Here is a 19915-nt window from a genome sequence, read left to right as displayed (position 1 = left end):
TAATTTGCATCCAAGTTTATTTTGAAACTCCCTACTCCCCCTATACAAGAAAAATAATTACTTTCCACCAAGGCAGCAGCGAACTGTCAGTGATAGTAAGTATTCTGTTTAGGGCAAGGAACAAAATCATAATCACAGTGTTTTTTTTAATACTTTTACTTTTTAAATACTTCTACTGCGATCCTCTTTGGCTGAGCTTCGGCACACAGTTTGCTGTTGAGCCAAATTCCTGGGAAGTAAAGTTTTAAGCCAATAGAGCGGAGTGCTTCAACTTTACAAAGCCAATGCAGGAATGTATATTACCTTCAGAACTAATTTTTTTCTTAAAAATAAAATAAGAACAAGCTGTCTGTGTTCACAACACAAACAAAATAACCGCCAGGGGAGCGACAGCATTTTTGTATTTTCTTCAAATTCCATAAAATTGTATAGACAAAAAACAAATCTACAAAAATGGAACTAGGTAAATATTACATAACAGGTAAACATGTTTGTCAACCTCTACACAAAACCAAAGTTCTTGGTCTTAATGGCTAGTAAGAGTTTCTGTTTTAGAATCTGTTTGGAGGAGTAGAGTGGCACGTAGAGGCGCGAGATGCAGGTGTTGGCCGTGGGCAGGTGCTGATCGTCCGGAGGCCTGATGGTGATGGAGGGCATGGGCTGGAAGCCTTCCTCACTGGCTGGCAAAGACGGACTGGAGGTCCAGAAGTACACCTGCAGAGAGGGAGAGGAATCAGATTGTATTGGAATTTATATTAGAGATTGTGCAGATAAAAATGACATGTAATAAACTGGGACTGCATCAGGTAGTGAAAATAATTTCTTACCAGATCTTGCCTCTCAGTCATGCTCATCTTCTCCACGATGGACCAAAACCAGCGTTTAAACTGCAACAACTTATCAGCATTTTCCCCTGTTGAGATTCAGAGTGGGATAACAAAAATAAGTGACTCAATCATCAACCATAAACTCAAAACACATTTAAGTCATGTAAAAGTACAAACTTTGTTACAAGACTTCTAACTGCATAGCTAAAAAAGTGTAAGGGTGAGGATCAATAACCAAAAGAAAACTAAATACATCCAGGTTTTACAGTTCTAGGATCAGGTCTCCCTGTCCATATTATCTTATTCATTGTGATCAAAAAGGCAAAACTGATCCTACATCAGCACTCATACTCTGAGATTCTTTGTGAATACGGGCCAAGGTCTTTGTACCAGATTCATCATTGAAGGAAGTGAAGCTGATGAGCATCTGCACGTTGACCTCTCCACAGCCGTTGACCAGCAGCCTGAAGTCCTCAGCTGTCAAGTCCTCCAGGGCATTCTTTGGAAGGACATCCAACAGACCCTTCCTCATCGCCTGAGAGAGACAAAACCGTATTAACATTAAACGTCAACATCATTACAGTACACACCCTTCCCTTTCTTATCAGCTGAGATCTCATATACATGTACACGCTACAATATGGTCCCTGTACACATCTAGGTTTATCCCTTCTCCAGCTTTAGACTGGACTGGTTTCCAATATTCTGTTTTGGAAACTCCTATGGTCATTGTCATGCCAAAAATAAAAACAGATCTGGGACCAGGCTAACTTAAGACCTAACTCAATACAGAATGCCCCACTTGGTTCCCCTTATTATAGAAAATGGTAATTCACTTGTATACAGTGCCACATTACTGTACAACTCACATGAAGAGGTTGCTCGGCAACCACCAGCATCCTGTGTTCGGCGTACTTTCTCACGTATTCGTAAACGTTGAGAGGAGTCACAGGCATGTTGACCCCACCTGACAGCAGCTCCACCTGATATAGCCATGGACAGCAGGCGGCATGTTAATAATATAATGCCATGTTTCATAACATTCTGTCACAATAGAAGGCTTTTCAAAACAGTCAACTTCTGATAAATGCAAAACATTGCAGTTTCGAATGTTTAATGTCACATGCACAAGTACAGTGAAATGACAGTTGCGACAGAGTGCATTAAAACCAGAGCATGCAGTCAGAGGCAATTGCAAAAATATAACGAAAATAATGAAATATAAAAATAAAAAAAAACAAAAAAAAAACAAACAAAAAAAAAATCGGGACTGAAAATCTTCCTGAGTTGACTATGTGAAATATTCTCCCCATGAGTTATCTTTACCTGTCCAGCCCCTTCCTCCTTACACAGGTCTATGGCAAAGGCCAGGTCCATGGCTGCAAAGACAGCTTCCGCCTCTCCAGCCTGAGAGTGACGGATCAACTGCCGCAGGCTCTCGTACATTACCGGGTCAAAGAAGGCAAAGTCATGCCAGTTCACCTGCTCACAGACACACACATACTGATGAGAACTATATCCGTGTACAAGTCCAGATACAGCGGTTTCCATATAGCAGTGTACAACGGTGCCCATATAACAGTGGTACTCATTACCTTTCTGCCGAGCAGCACCTTGATGACATGTCTGTTCAAGGTAATTGGACAGAGCTCATTCTGCAGCAGACACAGCCCTAGTATTCTGGAGAAGAAAAAAATAGATGTAAAAAAAATTAAATACTTGGAAATTCTTTGAGGTAGGCTACATAATATTTAGTTGTTTTATCCCTGAATACAAGTAAATATTGGCTGCACTCCAGATGGCCCCCTATTCCCTATGGGTCCTGGTTGCACTATAAAGGAAACAGGATGCTAAGACTTACCTGCCGATGTTCCTGAAGCAGTTGAGCCTGGCCTCCGTGTTCTTGCCGGGCCGGGGAGAGTAGAAGCCTCTCTTCCCGGGCTGGTAGAACAGGGGAGCGTTGTCATCTCCGTCTTCAGGGTCGTCCAGCTCCATGTCCACCACACTGCGGGTGGAGCCATGACGCTTACGGTTCTCCTGCTGCTACAACCAGGAAAATGAGGAACTTTATTCACAATTGACAATAATTGACAAATGATATTGTTATTACAGCGTAAAATAATGAAAATCAGTGCCACCCAGTAAAATATAAGTGACTGGTATTGAGAAAGGTTGCTAAGGCTGAAATGTTGACATTAAAACAGTCCCCTATATACCCTCTGTTACTATTAGAGCATAATATCAGTGGGTGATCATGAGGTGAATATTTATATTATGCTGTAGTAAACCTCTAAAAACAGCCACATTCAGAGAAATCTAACTAGTAAATGAATGTCCTAAGCCACATTCCTTTTATTCTTCATACAACTTTCTTACAGGCATGTCTAATGACTTGTGTTCCTGGACCACAGAGCTGAGGCATGCTGGGACCGGAGACAGAGAGCTGAAGCTTACCTGTGCTTTCTCAGGAGCCTCCAGGAGACCCAGGTCCAGTATGCTGTCAGCACCATTTTCCCTGTGGAAGGAGAGAGGGGTTTTAGTCAGTGTATCCTTTATTTTTAATCAAACCAGGTTGTCCTATTGGAGGTTAAAAAAAAACACTTTCACAAGGGAGACCTGGCCAAGAGGGCATCCTTGAAATTGTGTAGGGTGACGATGCGTCCCAAACGGCACCCTATTCCCTATATAGCATTTGGGGCACTGGTCAAAAGTAGTGCACTGTGAGTAGGGTGCCATTTTGAGAACAAAATTAGAGTGGTGAATAAGACACTGTACTATACCTTCCATGTGCAATGAGCAGCTCCATGGCCTCCTCCACCCTGGCCCTGAGAGAGTCCTCACTGGCCAGGAGCAACAGCAGCTGGGCTGGGGAGAGTTCCAGCAGCATCCCTGTGATCTTACTGGCAAATGCCTGGAGAGGAAGGAACAACACCAGTCAGTCACATTATGTAGACAGTCCTGAGGTTTTCACTCATTCACCACCCATCACATACAGTATTATATATATATATATATATATATATATAAAGCTGGTAGGTACCGGCTGCATAGCGTGGACACGGGGGTACAGCCTCTCTCCCAGGGCCTGTCTGTGGGCAGGCAGGGGGTCAGGTTCATCACTGGGGTTCCCCTCCGAGGCTGGCCTGAAGGGCCGGGTGTCAATGGACAGCTGTCTCCTCGAGTCCCTGGAACACACACACAGAAGGGAAGGTTAGCTTGCACCCTCAAACGTTCTACACCATCGTGCCGACCCGAACCAAACTGGCCAGTGCAGGCCATTGTCTTACGCCAGATCGCGTCACTCCTACGCAACGCTGGTCCCTCAACCGATCGGTCTTGTAGGACGTGGAACTCATCTATAAAATTTTGATTTTGCTCATCCGCTTAACAGTAGTACCTAATTCTGAAAATTGCTCCGCTCTCGGTAGCTCACTGGCTACTACGGCAAACCATGATCCAGCTAACAGCCCAGTACAAGCTTGTTTGAATGGTCACACAGTATCTAGTTTAACAGCTTGTTGATGAAGTACAGAACCAAAGTTATTGAACTGTTCTAAGAAATCTGCATGCATCTGATTGACAGCTGCCATTGTGCCTCGCTACTTTGTAACATTTGGCCAACACGATAACGTTGCAGAGAGCAGTCAGCTGTGCTGTAGAACTCAGCGCGCTTATCACAGCAGAACAGATAGCATGAAAACTCATGTGCATTGCTAGAGCTAGAGGGAGTTTTCAGCATTGAGTGTGTGAACTGGTGTCAGCATCCTTGTCTTTTCATATGGATGGATTAGGAATGTTCGTACATATAGAATTTCATAAATACGGATTCTACCACCACAATACACCTTCGCTAGAAATAGAATTAGGTTGTGAAGACTTGCTCATTACATTTTTGTTAAACATTAGCTACAGGTTTATAGTTTTTGGTAAGATTAACTGACTCGAGGATGAAAGAGGGTTCAGTGGACGATGTCACACCGTGGTAACATTTTTTAATGTTAGGACAGCATATTGTAGCCGGACTTCTTTTCAGCTATCCCATGAGTTTTTGCGAGATCAGACAGATCAGTGCAGACGGCCGCCATGTTATCCGACGTGAGACAATGCAGTGCAGGCCAGAAACTATGGTGGATGCGTAACCAGGTCAGCTAGGCTCGGCTCAGCTCAGTAGTGTACATTTTATTTTTTCAGTGGTGAGATGTATAAGGCTATAGTTATAACTTTCAAACTATGTTGCATTTGGATTGCTTTGTGTAACACCCCCAGCAACTGATAAGCAATTAATCTACAACGTGGTTGCATCAAGTTCCAAAAAATTCAACTTTGTGCACTAGTTGCAAGCAACAGCCAATCAAAATGAATGCTTCGCACATGATCCATTTGAAGGTTCGGAACTCCGACCCAGTTGTCATGTCAACACAGCTGTCAGTGCTGCGGGAACCGCGATCAAGGTTGGTAGAAGAGACATTAGCCAAACGGGAGCTGTAAATAAATATTGGCATTATGGGAAGTCATGGTTAAGGTACATGGTTTGGTAGTCAATAAATGTAATTTTTGAAGTGAACCCAGACCTCTCAGACCAGTTTCAACTAAAAATGTTCAACATGAACTGCACTAGCTAGCTTCGTTCATTGCTAGCTTGGTTAGCTCGTTGCTAGCTAGCTAAATAACATTTTCATTTTGACTATCTAGCTAAATTGTACAGCCAGCATTTTGTCCAAATCCATTCTTATACAATAACCATGCGGTTGAATAAACAATTGAGTAAAATCATGATGTACTGCAGCAGATGACATTAGGTGAGTTACGACTTCTCAAACCATATGACAATGCAGCTTCAATTTGATTGGCTGTTGCACACAATTTCAATCACGTTTGAGTTACTTAGTGTATCAGCAAAGTTGCTTGAGACGTCACTTGCGACCTCTAAATGCAACAAAATTTGCTTAAAGGTGGCTTTGTGTAACTCCAGCCTAACACATTAACAGATGGTCAAATGTTTTCTGAAAGGCAACATGTCCTAATAGCCCACAACACACTACAACCACAGGGTTGGTGGGCAGGGAGGTATGTCTCACCTGTCTCGGTCTCTCCTAGAGCCGGCTCGGAGCCCTCCACTCCTCCGCTCCCTCTCCCGGTCTCTGTTCCTCAGCCGCTGCATCAGATCTACACACAGAGGGAGACTTTAGGAAAGATGTATATCTCTGTTCTATTCTGAAATTCCTCTTGCTTCCCCCAGAGTGGTGGTAGTAGTAAGTTATCACCACCACCATGTTAAACTGCCATTTGAGTTAAGTAATTCATAAATTGACGCTAGTAGTTTCATACTCAATGTCATACTTGAGTTGTAATCGTGATGACACGTACTGCTGGCCTGCATGCCCTTGCTGACGCTCTGCACACAGTCCAGGTTGGGCAGCTTGTCATTGGACAGGAAGGCCAGAGCGATGGCCGTGTAGAAGCTACGGGCCACACCACTACCCTCGCCCGGCTCGTCTTTGAAGGTGACCTTGACGCGGTGCACAGCCATGGGTGTGGTGGTGCAGCGCCGGCCAAAGTGGGTGTTGAGCTGCCTCATGGTCTGCTGGATCAGCTGGTCACGGTCACGGTCCACCTCCAGGGCCAGGTCACGGGACTGGAGGTTACGGAGTTTCTCCATCTCCCGGCGGAACTTAGACTCCTTCACCTCAAAGCCCCCCAACTCGGTCAGGATCTGGAGACGGGATCAGACAGGCAGGATTAAATGTCTGGTTAGATCTTCAACTGTTTCTAATGTTTAACAGATGTTTTTTTTTAGTCCTGATCTCATCTTGGTAATTGTACTTTTCTTTATTACATGTTTGTCTGTCAAGATCTGGGGACAGAAATCTGTAGTGCCTTAGTGACTCGTCTACTGTAATAAAAACTTACATTTGGATCCGGGATTCTGATTGGTTGATAGCCATTAGTTATTCACGATAATCCACAGGTAAAGCCTTAACAGTTCCATTTGAAGGATCAATGCGCTGTTCAACAGCTCAGCCAGGCAATTCAAACTTTCTGGCCAATCTTGATAATGGTATTTTTCTTTATTTTGTGTCTAGCTGTATATTTTTGTGGATTTCATTGTATTAATGGTTTGAGGTTAGAGAAATACTGTAAATATAAGTGTTTCAACACCAATCCCTGAGTGTGCATACCGATCCAGGCTCTGCTCCAACATCCTCCATGAAGACGCGTCCGAACAGCTCCAGAGACAAACGCCAGCGGCCCAGCAGCATGTCATGGGAGATCACCATCCCCATAAAACTACAGTGGGGTCTGGAGAGGACAGAGATGATATACTTCCTGGTTAATATTACAGTGGGGTCTAGAGAACACAGAAGGCACAACGATGTTACGTCCTTGTTAATACCAAAGACGGGAGAGTAAGGAGCATTTACATATGCAGTTGTAATAGGCAAAGAGAGGGAGAGAATTGAGTGGGGAACATTTTTATTTATATAAGCTATATTCTTTGTTTCCTTACTATATAACTATATTCATTGTTTCCTTACTAAAGCAAATCGAGAGCGAACTGAGAAAGCAAACCTAGATGGGATTTTCATTTATTTACTAGCCACTAAGACACATGCACCATACCTAAAGGAAGGGAGCGGGGGTCCATCGCTCTCAGTGAGGCCTATTTCAGCCAGGAGGCTGCTCTTCAGCTGGGCAGCTAGGTCGTGGGGTGAGGGGCCTGGCTTTGGAGCCACTAGCTCCTGGTCCATGGGCTGGTCCTCTCGGCCGCGCTGACTAGTCTCCATACTCATCACGTTCTTCAGGTTGGCTGAGTAGGACATCTTGGTGGGTAGGATCTGTGGGATCCATGGGGACAACACAGCTGTGGTTCTAATGAATGGTGCTATAATGAATGTTTTTGTTTTAGGATGGAAATGTACTGTGAAGACTGTGGCCCTGCTCCAATAATTTCATGCATCTCTCCTTCCTCTTTTTCCTTCCATGAAGCACTAATCACTGATCTAACATGGATTGGCGTTAGCAAGCTTTCCAGATTGCATTGCTTTCACCAATCCAGTCATGTTAGGCCAGTGATTCTTCCAAGAAAGCAGGGAAGGGGGGGATGAGGAAAGGATGCATGTTGATTGAAGGGATGAGGGATAAAGGAAGGATGCATGATAAGAGTATTAGAGCAGGGCTGGTGTGTTGTCAGGGCGGGCAGTGCGTTATGTATACCTGAGAGGAGCCCATGTTAACCTCCAGGCAGCTGCGGTCCAGGGTGGCCTCGGCCAGGCCTTTGCTTGCTGTGTACGAGGACGAGTACAGGCCCTGACTAGGACGGCCAAACAGATCCTCCTTCCTTGCATTGGGCTGGGAGGTAGAAAAATGTAAAATAAGTTGCAGTGTCATATTATTGTAACAAAGTAAAAAACAGATTATCAACGTATTGGTAGTGGTGGATTTATTGACTTCTAGACTAGATTGCACAGCTTGCTCCATAAAGGTATAAGTAGGCAAAGAAGCTCTATAGCTGTGTATTAACATAATTACTGTCGTAACACAGGCTGTTTTGGGAGTCCGTTAGGACTTCACCTGCACATGTCACTTGAATTCCACTTTGTTATTTGAATTTCTCTTATAGGTAGTTACCAATCAAATGTTACACTAAGGTGCCGAACGTTCGATTTGCCTGCTGGGGGGCAAGGAGACCCCCCAGCTCCACTAAATCCATTGACAACTAAAGTCCGTTTAAGGGGTTGTTAAATAAATGTTATAACTATTTGGTTTTAATACCATCACCTCTTGAAGAGTATAGTCAGAACTACACAGTTCAGATTATTCCACATTTAGCTCTGTCAGAGTTATACAGCAAGTAACTGCATGCTTGTCATGATCGGTAAACATCAATTGAACATGTAATTTCAGATACGTGAAGGTAGACTCACAATATCTCAATATTGGCCACCATTAATTGGATAATTGAATTATAAGTGAACTATACCTGATAAGTATGAGAGGTTTTAGGTTCACTTCACCATCCTTTGTGGGCTCTGCTTGTCAAACAGCAGAAGGGCGCATTTGCCGATGTAAGCCTATCGTTAGCTGATAATGACTTACTTTGCAAGCCACAGGTACAAACTTTGTACACTTGGCTAAACATAGTGGTAAGTAGACCTTATGTACTTTTTTCTCCAACCAACGTAGACCTACCTAGTGAAGTTAGCTAACATTAACCCTTTAACATTTTTTTTGGTGTTTAATCACAATTGCTGCTGACAGACATGATTTATGGACCATGTCAAATTGGCTAGCCAATAACAGATGACATCAAAATGGCTAGTTAACAAGCTAACTTTCAGGGGATAAACTAAAAGTCTATCGTTTCATTTGCTTGGCATCTATAGAGGTGAAGACAGTAGTCCGAATGACAATTTGACAAGGACTTGCCGATGTCAAGCTCTTCCAAAAGCCTAACCTCTGATGAAGCAAGCCAAGTGAAACTTAGCTAGCTACATGCCAAATGATAGGCTACCCTGACGAATCTGAAAATACATGATCAATTGACGTTGACTGATCATGACAAGCATGCAGTTACTTGCTGTATAACTCTGATGATAGAGCTAAATGTGGAATAATCTAAACTGTGTAGTTCTGACTATACTCTTCAGTAGGTGATGATATAAAAACCAAATAGTTAACATTTATTTTACAATCCCTTAAAAAACAGCATGTAGTTGTCAATGGTTTTAGTCGAGCTGGACCGTAACGCTCTGCACTGTATTGTGACGTTTTATTGATAACGACCTATACCGGTCAGTGCAAATGAAAAATGTGCTAACCTGCAAGAGGTGAGGCTGGTCTGCCAGGGGGATGGCCTCAGCCAGGGGGACCTCGAAGGGGTTGGGGGGGATACAGCCCAGGAAGGTCATGGAGTCAGAGCGCCGGAAGAACGGGTGGTTCTGTCCCATCTCAGCAGGGACTGGGTCATCCTCCTTATCCTGGAGCGTGGAACCTGAGAGGGAGAGAGGTCAGCACTGCTTCCCTGCATTTCTCCACACTGCAAAAGACCACTGGGAAAGACTAGCCAACAAGGAAAGACTGACCAAAAAACTACCCATCACCTACATCAGGGCTCTTCAACAGTTCCTGGAAAGCTACCGTCCTGTAGGTTCACGGCAACTGTAATCACACGCACCTGATTCTAATAATTAGCTAGTTGATAATCTGAATCAGGTTACTTAACTGGGGTCGGAGAGAAAACCGACGAGGGTAGCTCTCCGTGAACAGGTTTGGAGAGCCATGACCAACAGTGACGTGAAAAAGTATTTGCTCCCTTTCTGATTTTCTCTATTTTTGCTACTGAATGTTATCAGATCTTCAACTAAAACCTAATATTAGATAAAGGGAACCTGAGCTTACAAATAATTAAAATAAGTACACATTTTGGTTAACAAAGTGATGCAACACCCAATTCCCCTGTGTGAAAAAGTAATTGCCCCCTTACACTCAATAACTGGTTGTGCCACCTTTAACTGCAATGACTGCAATCAAATGCTTCCTGTAGTTGTTAAGTCACTCACGTCACTGTGGAGGAATTTTGGCCCATTCTTGCATGCAGACCTTTTTAACTCAGCAACATTTGTGGCTTCATGAACTGCTCGTTTCAAGTCCTGCCACAATGTCGTCTCAATTGGGATTAGGTCTGGACTTTGACTAGGCCATTCAAAATGTGTTGCTTTTTAACCATTTTCATGTAGAATTGATTGTGTATTTTGGATCATTTTCTTGCCTCATGACCCAGATGCGCTTCAGCTTCAACTCAGACGGATGGCCTGACATTCTCCTGTAGAATTCTCTGATACAGAGCAGAATTCATGATTCCTTCTATTAAGACAAGTCATCCGGGTCCTGAGGCAGCAAAGCATCCCCAAACCATCACCATGCTTGACCGTTGGTAGGAGTTTCTTACTGTGGAATGCAGTGTTTGGTTTTCGCCAGACATAATGGGGGAAAAAAAGTTGGCTCAATTTTGCCAAAAAGCACCTGAAGAATGAGTGTTCTATGGACAGATGAGTCAAAAGTATAACTTTTTGGATGACATGGGTCCCATTATGCCTGGCGAAAACCAAACATTGCATTCCACAGTAAGAACTTTAACCAATGGTCAAGCATGTTTATTTGTTATTTAACCCTTATTTTACCAGGTAAGTTGACTGAACACATTCTCATTTACAGCAACGACCTGGGGAATAGTTACAGGGGAGGGGGGGTGAATGAGCCAATTGTAAGCTGGGGATGATTAGGTGACCGTGATGGTATTTGGTATTTTATTAGGATCCCCCATTAGCTGTTGCAAAAACAGCAGCTACTCTTCCTGTGGTCCACACAAAACATGAAACATAATACAGAAGAACATCATTAGACAAGAACAGCTCAGGGACAGAACTACATACATTTTTAAAAAGGCACACGTAGCCAACATATCAAACTAACTATCTAGGTCAAACAGGGGAGAGGTGTTTTGCCGCGAGGTGTTGCTTTATCTGCGTTTTAAAACCAGGTTTGCTGTTTATTTGAGCAATATGAGATGGAAAGAAGTTCCATGCAATAAGGGCTCTATATAATACTGTACATTTCTTGAATTTGTTCTGGATTTGGGCACTATGAAAAGACCCCTGGTGGCATGTCTGGTGGGGTAAGTGTGTGCGCATCAGAGCTGTGTGTAAATTGACTACGCAAACAATTTGGGATTTTCAACATGGTTCTTATGAAAAGAAGTGATGCAGTCAGCCTCTCCTCAACTCTTAGCCAAGAGAGACCGGCATGCATAGTATTTATATATCAGCCCTCTGACTCCATTTAAGAGCAAAATGTGCCACTCTGTTCTGGAACAGCTGCAGCTTAACTAGGTCTTTCCTTGCATCACAGGACCACACGACTGGACAATAATCAAGATTAGACAAAACTAGAGCCTGCAGAACTTGCTTTTTGGAGTGTGGTGTCAAAAATGCAGAGCATCTCTTTATTACGGCTAGACCTCTCCCCATCTTTACAACCATTGAATCTATATGTTTTGACCATGACAGTTTACAATCTCATGTAACGCCAAGTAATTTAGTCTCCTCAATTTGTTCAACAACCACACCATTCATTATCAGATGATTCAACTGAGGTATAGCACTTAAGGAATGATTTGTACCAAATACAATGCTCTTAGTTTTAGAGATGTTCAGGACCAGTTTATTACTGGCCACCCATTCCAAAACAGACTGCAACTCTTTGTTAAGGGTTTCAGTGACTTCATTAGCTGTGGTTGCTGATGTGTATATGGTTGAATCATCAGCATACATGGACACATATCTTTGTTTAATGCCAGTGGCAGGTCATTGATAAAAATAGAAAAGAGTAGAGGGCCTAGAGAGCTGCCCTGTGGTACACCACGTTTGACAGAGACGCTTCCATTAAAGAACACCCTTTGAGTTCTATTAGATAGATTGCTCTGAATCCACAATATGACAGAGGTTGAAAAGCCATAGCACTTAAGTTTTTCAACAGGTTATGGTCAATAATATCAAAGGCTGCACTGAAATCTAATAGTACAGCTCCCACAATCTTATCAGTTTCTTTCAACCAAGCATCAGTGCAGTACACGTTGAGTGCCCTTCTCTATAAGCATGCTGAAAGTCTGTTGTTAATTTGTTTACAGCGAAATAGCATTTTATTTGGTCAAACACAATTTTTTCCAAGTTTGCTAAGAGCTGGCAGCAAGCTTATAGGTCTGCTGTTAGAACCAGTAAAGGCCGCTTCACTCTTGGGTAGCGTAAGTACTTTGGCTTCCCTCTAGGCCTGAGGACAAAGATTATCCTCTAGGCTCAGATTAAAAATATGACTGATAGCTGACTATAGCCACTCCTACCATCCTCAGTAGCTTTCCATCTAAGTTGTCAATGCCAGGAGGTTTGTCATTAAGGATCATTAACAATAATTTTTCCACCTCTCCCAAACTAACTTTACAAAATTCAAAATTGCACTGCTTTTCTTTGATAATGTTTTTTTATGCATGAATATAATTGCTCACTGTTTGACGTGGGCACTTCCTGCCTAAGTTTGCCCACTTTGCCAAAAATGATTGGCAACATGAAATGGTTTTGTGATGAATAAACCATCTGATTCGATGAAAGATGGAGTCGAATGTCTTTCTGACCATAATTAAATTGAAAAGTACTCCAGTTTTTTTCCCATCATTCTTTATATCATTGATCTTGGCTTCATAATAAAGTTTATTTGTGTTGAGTTCGGTCACAATTTCTCAATTTGCAGTAAGTAAGCCAGTCAGATGTACAGTTAGACTTATTAGCCACTCCTTTTGCCCCATCTCTTTCAAACAGTTTTTCAATACCTCAATTCTTAGAGCCTTAACAGTTCTAACAGTCAGTTTCTTAACAGGTGCATGTTTATCAATAATTGGAAGCAGCAATAATAATAAATTCATCAAGTGCAGCATCTGGATGCTCCTCATTAATCACATCAGACCAACAAATATTTTTAACATCCTCCACATAAGAATCACAGGAAAATCTTTTGTATGATCTCTTATACACTATTTTAGGCCCAGCTGTTGGAACTTTGGCTTTCCTGGATATAGCCACAATATTGTGATCACTGCATCCAATGGGTACAGATATAGCTTTAGAACAAAGTTCTACAGCATTAGTAAAAATGTGAACGATACATGTGGATGATCGTGTTCCTGTAGTGTTTGTAAACACCCTGGTAGGTTGATTAATAACCTGAACCAGATTACAGGCACTGGTTACAATAAGAAGCTTCCTCTTGAGCGGGCAGCTTGATGAAAACCAGTCAATATTCAGGCCCCCAAGAAAGTAGACCTCTGTTTACATCACATACACTATCAAGCATTTCACACATAATATTTAGATTAGAGGTATACCAATTTAAAAAAATAAAAAATAAATAAATAAAAAATCAAAAAAAAAAAAAAAAAAAAAAAAAAAAAATCGGCATGGCCAATTAATTAGGGCCGATTTCAAGTTTTCATAACAAATCGGTAAATCGCCATTTATGGACGCCGATTACATTGTAGTCCACGAGGAGACTGTGGCAGGCTGACCACCTGTTACGTGAGTGCAGCATGAAGCCAAGGTAAGTTGCTAGCTAGCATTAAACTTGTCTTATAAAAAAAAAAAAAAACAATCACTAGTTAACTACACATGATTGACGATATTACTAGTTTAACTAGCTTGTCCTGCGTTGCAAATAATCGATCCGGTGCCAGTTAATTTATCATCAAATCACAGCCCACTTCGCCAAACAGGTGATGATTTAACAAGCGCATTCGCAAAAAAAATAACTTGTTGCACCAATGTACCTAACCATAAACATGAATGCCTTTCTTAAAATCAAAACAAGTATATATTTTTAAACCTGCATATTTAATTAAAAGAAATTCATGTTAGCAGGCAATATTAACTAGGGAAATTGTGTCACTTCTCTTGTGTTCTGTACAAGCAGAGTCAGGGTATATGCAGCCGTTTGGGCCGACTGGCTCATTGCCAACTGTGTGAAGACCATTTCTTCCTAACAAAGACCGTAATTCATTTGCCAGAATTTTACATAATTATGACATAACATTGAAGGTTGTGCAATGTAACAGCAATATTTAGACTTAGGGATGCCACCCGTTCGATAAAATACGGAAATGTTTTGTTTTCGGAATGATAGTTTACGGATTTGACCATATTAATGACCTGAGGCTCGTATTTCTGTGTGTTGTTATAATTAAGTCTATGGTTTGATAGAGCAGTCTGACTGAGCGGTGGTAGGCAGCAGCAGGCTCATAAGCATTCATTCAAACAGCACTTTCCTGTGTTTGCCAGCAGCTCTTCGCAATGCTTGAAGCACAGTACAGTTCATGACTTCAAGCCTATCAACTCCCGAGATTAGGCTGGCAATACTATAGTGCCTATAAGAACATCCAATAGTCAAAGGTATATGAAATACAAATGGTATAGAGAAAAATAGTCCTATAATAACAAGAACCTAAAACTTCTTAACTGGAAATAATGAAGACTCATGTTAAAAAGGAACCACCAGCTTTCATATGTTCTCATGTTCTGAGCAAGGAACTTAAACATTAGCTTTTTTACATGGCACATATTGCACTTTTACTTTCTCCAACACTGTTTTTGCATTATTTAAACCAAATTGAACATGTTTCATTTATTTGACATGAAATTGATTTTTATTTATGTATTATATCATATCATGTCTACATGAAAATGGCAAAAAAGCAACACATTTTAAGTTTTGGAATGGTCTAGTCCAGTGGTTCCCAAACTTTTTATAGTCCCGTACCCCTTCAAACATTCAACCTCCAGCTGCGTACCCCCTCTAGCACCAGGGTCAGGGCACTCAAATGTTGTTTCTTTGCCATCATTGTAAGCCTGCCACACACACACATACTATACAATACATTGATTAAACATAAGAACGAGTCAGTTTGTCACTTCCCACTAGCCGGGTTGTGACAGAGCTCTTATAGGACCAGGGCACAAATCATTTCTCTTTATTTAACCATCTTACATATAAAACCTTATTCATCAAAAATTGTGACTAACTCACCACAGGTTAATGAGAAGTGTGTGCTTGAAAGGATGCACATAACTCTGACTCTCTCCAATACAATCCAACATTGCAGTCTTAAATCATCTTCCACACCGTGCCTGTATGTAGTTTAAGCTAGTGAGGGCCGAGAATCCACTCTCACAGAGGTACATGGTTGCAAAGGGCATCAGTATCTTAACAGCGCGATTTGCCAAGGCAAGAAACTGAGCGCAGCCCTAGTCAGTGACTTCTGATTAAATTACATTTTCACAGAATCGCTTGTTGCAATTTCAATGAGGTTCTCTTGTTCAGGTATCGGTAAGTGGACTGGAGGCAGGGCATGAAAAAGGGATAACGAATCCAGTTTTTTGAGTCGTCCGTTTCGGGAAAGTACTTGTGTAATTGGGCACCCAGCTCACTCAGGTGATTCACTATATCACATTTGACATTTTCCGTAAGCTTGAGTTCATTTGCACACAAAAAAACCTCATACAATGATTGAAAGACCTGTGTGTGGTCCTTGTTAATGCAGACAGAAGAGAGCTCCAACTTCTAAATCATAGCCTCAATTTTATCCCGCACATTGAATATACGTAGTTGTGTCATTCAGGCAAGAAAAACCATTACCCAGATATGACGAGTTTCTAACACAACTGGCCTCATGCAAGCGGTCAGACAAGTGAAAATTATGGTCAGTAAATAAAACTTTAAGCTCATCTCTAAATTCCAAAAAACGTGTCAACACTTTCCCCCTTGATAACCAGCGCACTTCTGTATGTTGTAAAAGCGTTACATGGTCACTGCCCATATCATTGCATAATGCAGAAAATACACAAGAGTTCAGGGGCCTTGCTTTAACAAAGTTAACCATTTTCACTGTAGTGTCCAAAACATATTTCAAGCATTCAGGCATTCCCTTGGTAGCAAGAGCCTCTTGGTGGATGCTGCAGTGTACCCAAGTGGCGTCTGGAGCAACTGCTTCGCCCGCGCATTACCACTCCACTATGTCTCCCTGTCATGGCTTTTGCGTCATCTGTACAGATACCAACACATCTTGACCACCAAAGTCCATTTGATGTCAAAAAGTTGTCCAGTACCTTAAAAATATCCTCTCATGTTGTCCTGGTTTCCAGTAGTTTGCAGAAGAGGATGTCTTCCTTAACTAACCCCCCATAAACGTAACGGACATATACCAGGAGCTGAGCCAGGCCCACCACGTCTGTTGACTCATCCAGCCGTAACACATAATTCACTGGCTTATATACGAAGGAGTAATTGTTTCAAAACATCTCCTGCCATGTCACTGATGTGTCGTGAAAAAGTGATGAAGATGGCCTAAAAAAACTATACAGACTTTTTCCCCCAGCATTGTCCCAGCCAGCAGCAGGAAGAATTAAGTCCTCCACAATAGTATGTGGCTTGCCTGTCCTAGCCACTCGGTAGCTCACCATATAAGACGCTTCTAGCCCCTTCTTATTAATGGTGTATGTTGATTTTATACATGTCTTACTACACGAAAGTCGTCTTTATTCTCGCTCAAAAAAAACTTGGCTTAGTTTTCAAATTGCCATGTTTCATTTCTAAATGTCTGCGCAAGAGAAGGTTTCCTGCGAGAGAGTAATGGTTAATGTGATTGGATGTTAATTATTTGACTAGCGGAACACAAGATCGCCTAGCGGAACACAAGTACGCCATACGGGTAGGCAATGAAGACTACCCCATGGCAAGGCACTACTAGTCCTTACACCATGGCAACCCTGCCTCCCTACAAGCTATGGGTATTGATCATATCCCGGCCTCTATTAGAAAAGGGGACCGTCTTAAACAGTTAAACCAAAGGGAAAGTTTTTGGATTTACAAACTACAGGCCACTAAATACCCGGGTTTAAATGAAGATATGGATTTCTCACCCTTCCTGTAGGGTTGTGATGGGTACATTTGCTGTCATCTAGTGGACATTTTGCTCAATTTCCCTCAGCTATGTTTAGACTCTTGTTGTTCATGTTTTGCTATGTTCTAGTGTACTATGGAATATATTGCTTTCTTATTCTTGACACTTCTCCCAGCCATATTTAAGGTTAGAACTACCTTTCTAAGTGTTCTGATACTTCTAGCTTGGAGTTAAATTTTTATGATAACATAGCTACAGTATTTCACTTTAAAGTGTATATAGTATTGCTTACTAGGTATGTCCAATCAATTTTAACCACTCCCTCTTCAAATTAGGGTTAATTGGAAAAGCTGTTAAAAAGAGAACATTGTATTATTTCTTTGTATTCCCTGACGAAGGCCATGCAGCCGAAACGCGTCGGATTTTTAATAACATTGTTTCTATTGAACATGCCATACTAATAAAGGCATTTTAATCAATTATATGAAGAGTGCCTTGGTCCTCCTTTCTTTTTAATATAAAATGTACTGTTTGAAAATGTGAAGAATTTATATATTTTTTGGTGTGAAATCACTTTTATTTGGCGTACCCCTGACGGCATTGCACATACTCCAGTTTGGGAATACCTGGTATAGTCAAAGTCCAGACCTAATCCCAATTGAGTTGTTGCGGCAGGACTTGAAACGAGCAGTTCATGCTTGAAAACCCACAAATGTTGCTGAGTTAATAAAGCAGTTCTGCATGGAAGAGTGTGACAAAATTCCTCCACAGCGACGTGAGAGACTGATCAACAACTACAGGAAGCGTTTGGTTGGAGTCATTTCAGTGAATGGTGGCACAACCAGTTATTGAGTGTAAGGGGGCACTTACTTTTTCACACAAGGGCATTGGGTTTTCCATCACTTTTCGTTAATAAAATAAGTATGTAATTGTGTTATTTGTTTACTCAGGTACCCTTTATCTAATATTAGATTTTGGTTGAAGATCTGACAACATTCAGTATCAAAAATATGCAAAAGCAGAGAAAATTAGAAAAGGGGCAAATACTTTTTCACAACACTAACAGTGACTAAAGGTGGCTGATTGAGCTAACAGTTTAAGTGTCATGTCAGATTTAAGTGCTTCAAAACGGGCAAAACTGTTTGTCTAATCTTAACTATACCGTTGAGAGCTGCCCTCTACTTTTTGCCTCGTTTCTACCCAACTGTCTTTCTTCTGGCTTGTCTCCCTTCCAATACCAGAAAACAACCTAACAGTGCTCCATATAGCAATGGACTAGTAACTCACTCTTAAAACGGCTTTCAATCAAACAGATGAAAAATAATAGGTTAAGACATCTGTATGATAACACTTCAAATAGAACATACAAATATCAAAGCATATCATTCATAATTTGATTAACTTACTTTGATTGGTGTCCTCGTCATTCTCATGTTCAGAATCTTCATTGTCCAGTCCCAGTTCCAGAATCTCTCGGCTCCTGTGGGGTAAACGAATAGAGTTAAATCACATGCAGGTCATTGACATGCGGGTCATTTTCTAATGTGAGTCAGTGGCTCCTTCTCAATTAGGCTTTCCTTGATTCCTCATGTCCTTCTCAAAAAGCATTGCAGAAGAAGCCAAGGTCAGAGGTGAGGAACCATGGAGGAATGGAGAAAAGACAGAGAAAGAGTCAGTGTAAACATGTCCATCTATTCCAGTGGAGTCAGTACCTCTTGCGGTCCATCTGTGTTGTGTCTAGAGTTGTCTGCTGGTTCATGGCTTTGATCCAGTATATGAGGGCCTGGAAGACGTAGGCCACGTGTTTGAGAGAACACACATCCAGCACAGGCAGAACGTCAGAGTGCTCGTCATTATGGGAACGCATCAGAGACAGGGCGTAGTTCAGGAAGTCTCCCCGCGCTGACATCATCCCCTGACGCACTGTCAGCAGAGTGGCCGCACGTCTGGGAGGAAGAAACACACGTCAGCACAGATAGTGACTTGAAATATAATCCATAAACAATTGCAAACTAGTGGGGGCCTATGAAACACTTCTGATTGCCAATAAAGCATTCGATTCTCCTATTTTGGGTTATACTTATTTTACCCAGACCTGCGTCCTTCCAAGGTGCGGAGGCTGGCTTCCTCGCGGGCAGTCATGCGCTCCCTGCGGGCAGAGTGCTGCGAGGCATGGAGGGGGTGGGATGGGTGTCCGGGGTCGCCTGCTGAGGACAGGGCCGAGCCGTAACGCAGCTGAGCCTCTGTAGAGTCCATGATGGACACCATCCAGTTCCACGTAGGGATCAGTTTCTCCTCAACAAAGTTCTGGTGGTTTAACCCACAGAGAAGGTTGTTTCAGTCACGTCAATAACACTTGTGTAGTGTTAAAGTCAAAATGTGCATTTCATCAAAACAGTTTGATTCACTTTATTCAGGAAGGTGTCTGTATTGCTTCTTATCCCATAGGTACAACAGAATAATTACCCTATAAAATACTTCCAGAAACACTTTGTTGACACTAACATGTGACCATTGGAAGGTAACATAAGTAAAGGTTTTTTTTAAATTGCATTAACTAGGCAAGTCAGTTAATTACAAATTCTTATTTTCA

At 41.9% G+C, this 19915-nt stretch overlaps 1 protein-coding gene across 23 annotated transcripts in view; it reads right to left on the bottom strand.

Moving 5' to 3' along the window:
• The window catches only part of LOC115181234 (E3 ubiquitin-protein ligase UBR5), a 44173-nt gene continuing 24258 nt past the window's right edge, over nt 1-19915 (bottom strand). For 9 of the 23 annotated variants that reach the window (XM_029743254.1, XM_029743255.1, XM_029743268.1 and 6 more), the window contains 20 exons: nt 19412-19629; nt 19035-19268; nt 18729-18802; nt 9647-9819; nt 8043-8177; nt 7449-7663; nt 7007-7127; nt 6156-6540; nt 5906-5993; nt 5199-5309; nt 3868-4012; nt 3608-3738; nt 3282-3342; nt 2689-2870; nt 2423-2507; nt 2154-2309; nt 1697-1810; nt 1179-1362; nt 828-913; nt 1-714 (listed from right to left, as the gene is read on the bottom strand). In XM_029743254.1, coding sequence (XP_029599114.1) covers nt 502-714; nt 828-913; nt 1179-1362; nt 1697-1810; nt 2154-2309; nt 2423-2507; nt 2689-2870; nt 3282-3342; nt 3608-3738; nt 3868-4012; nt 5199-5309; nt 5906-5993; nt 6156-6540; nt 7007-7127; nt 7449-7663; nt 8043-8177; nt 9647-9819; nt 18729-18802; nt 19035-19268; nt 19412-19629 — 3111 coding nt within the window. In that variant the 3' untranslated portion in view covers nt 1-501. The remainder of the gene's footprint in view (nt 715-827; nt 914-1178; nt 1363-1696; nt 1811-2153; nt 2310-2422; nt 2508-2688; nt 2871-3281; nt 3343-3607; nt 3739-3867; nt 4013-5198; nt 5310-5905; nt 5994-6155; nt 6541-7006; nt 7128-7448; nt 7664-8042; nt 8178-9646; nt 9820-18728; nt 18803-19034; nt 19269-19411; nt 19630-19915) is intronic. The other 14 variants (XM_029743258.1, XM_029743279.1, XM_029743290.1 and 11 more) reach the window with 12 other exon arrangements.

Source organism: Salmo trutta, chromosome 3 (assembly GCF_901001165.1).
Source record: "Salmo trutta chromosome 3, fSalTru1.1, whole genome shotgun sequence".
Classification (NCBI taxonomy): Eukaryota; Metazoa; Chordata; class Actinopteri; order Salmoniformes; family Salmonidae; genus Salmo; species Salmo trutta.
This window is presented reverse-complemented; position numbering and strand designations above follow the sequence as displayed.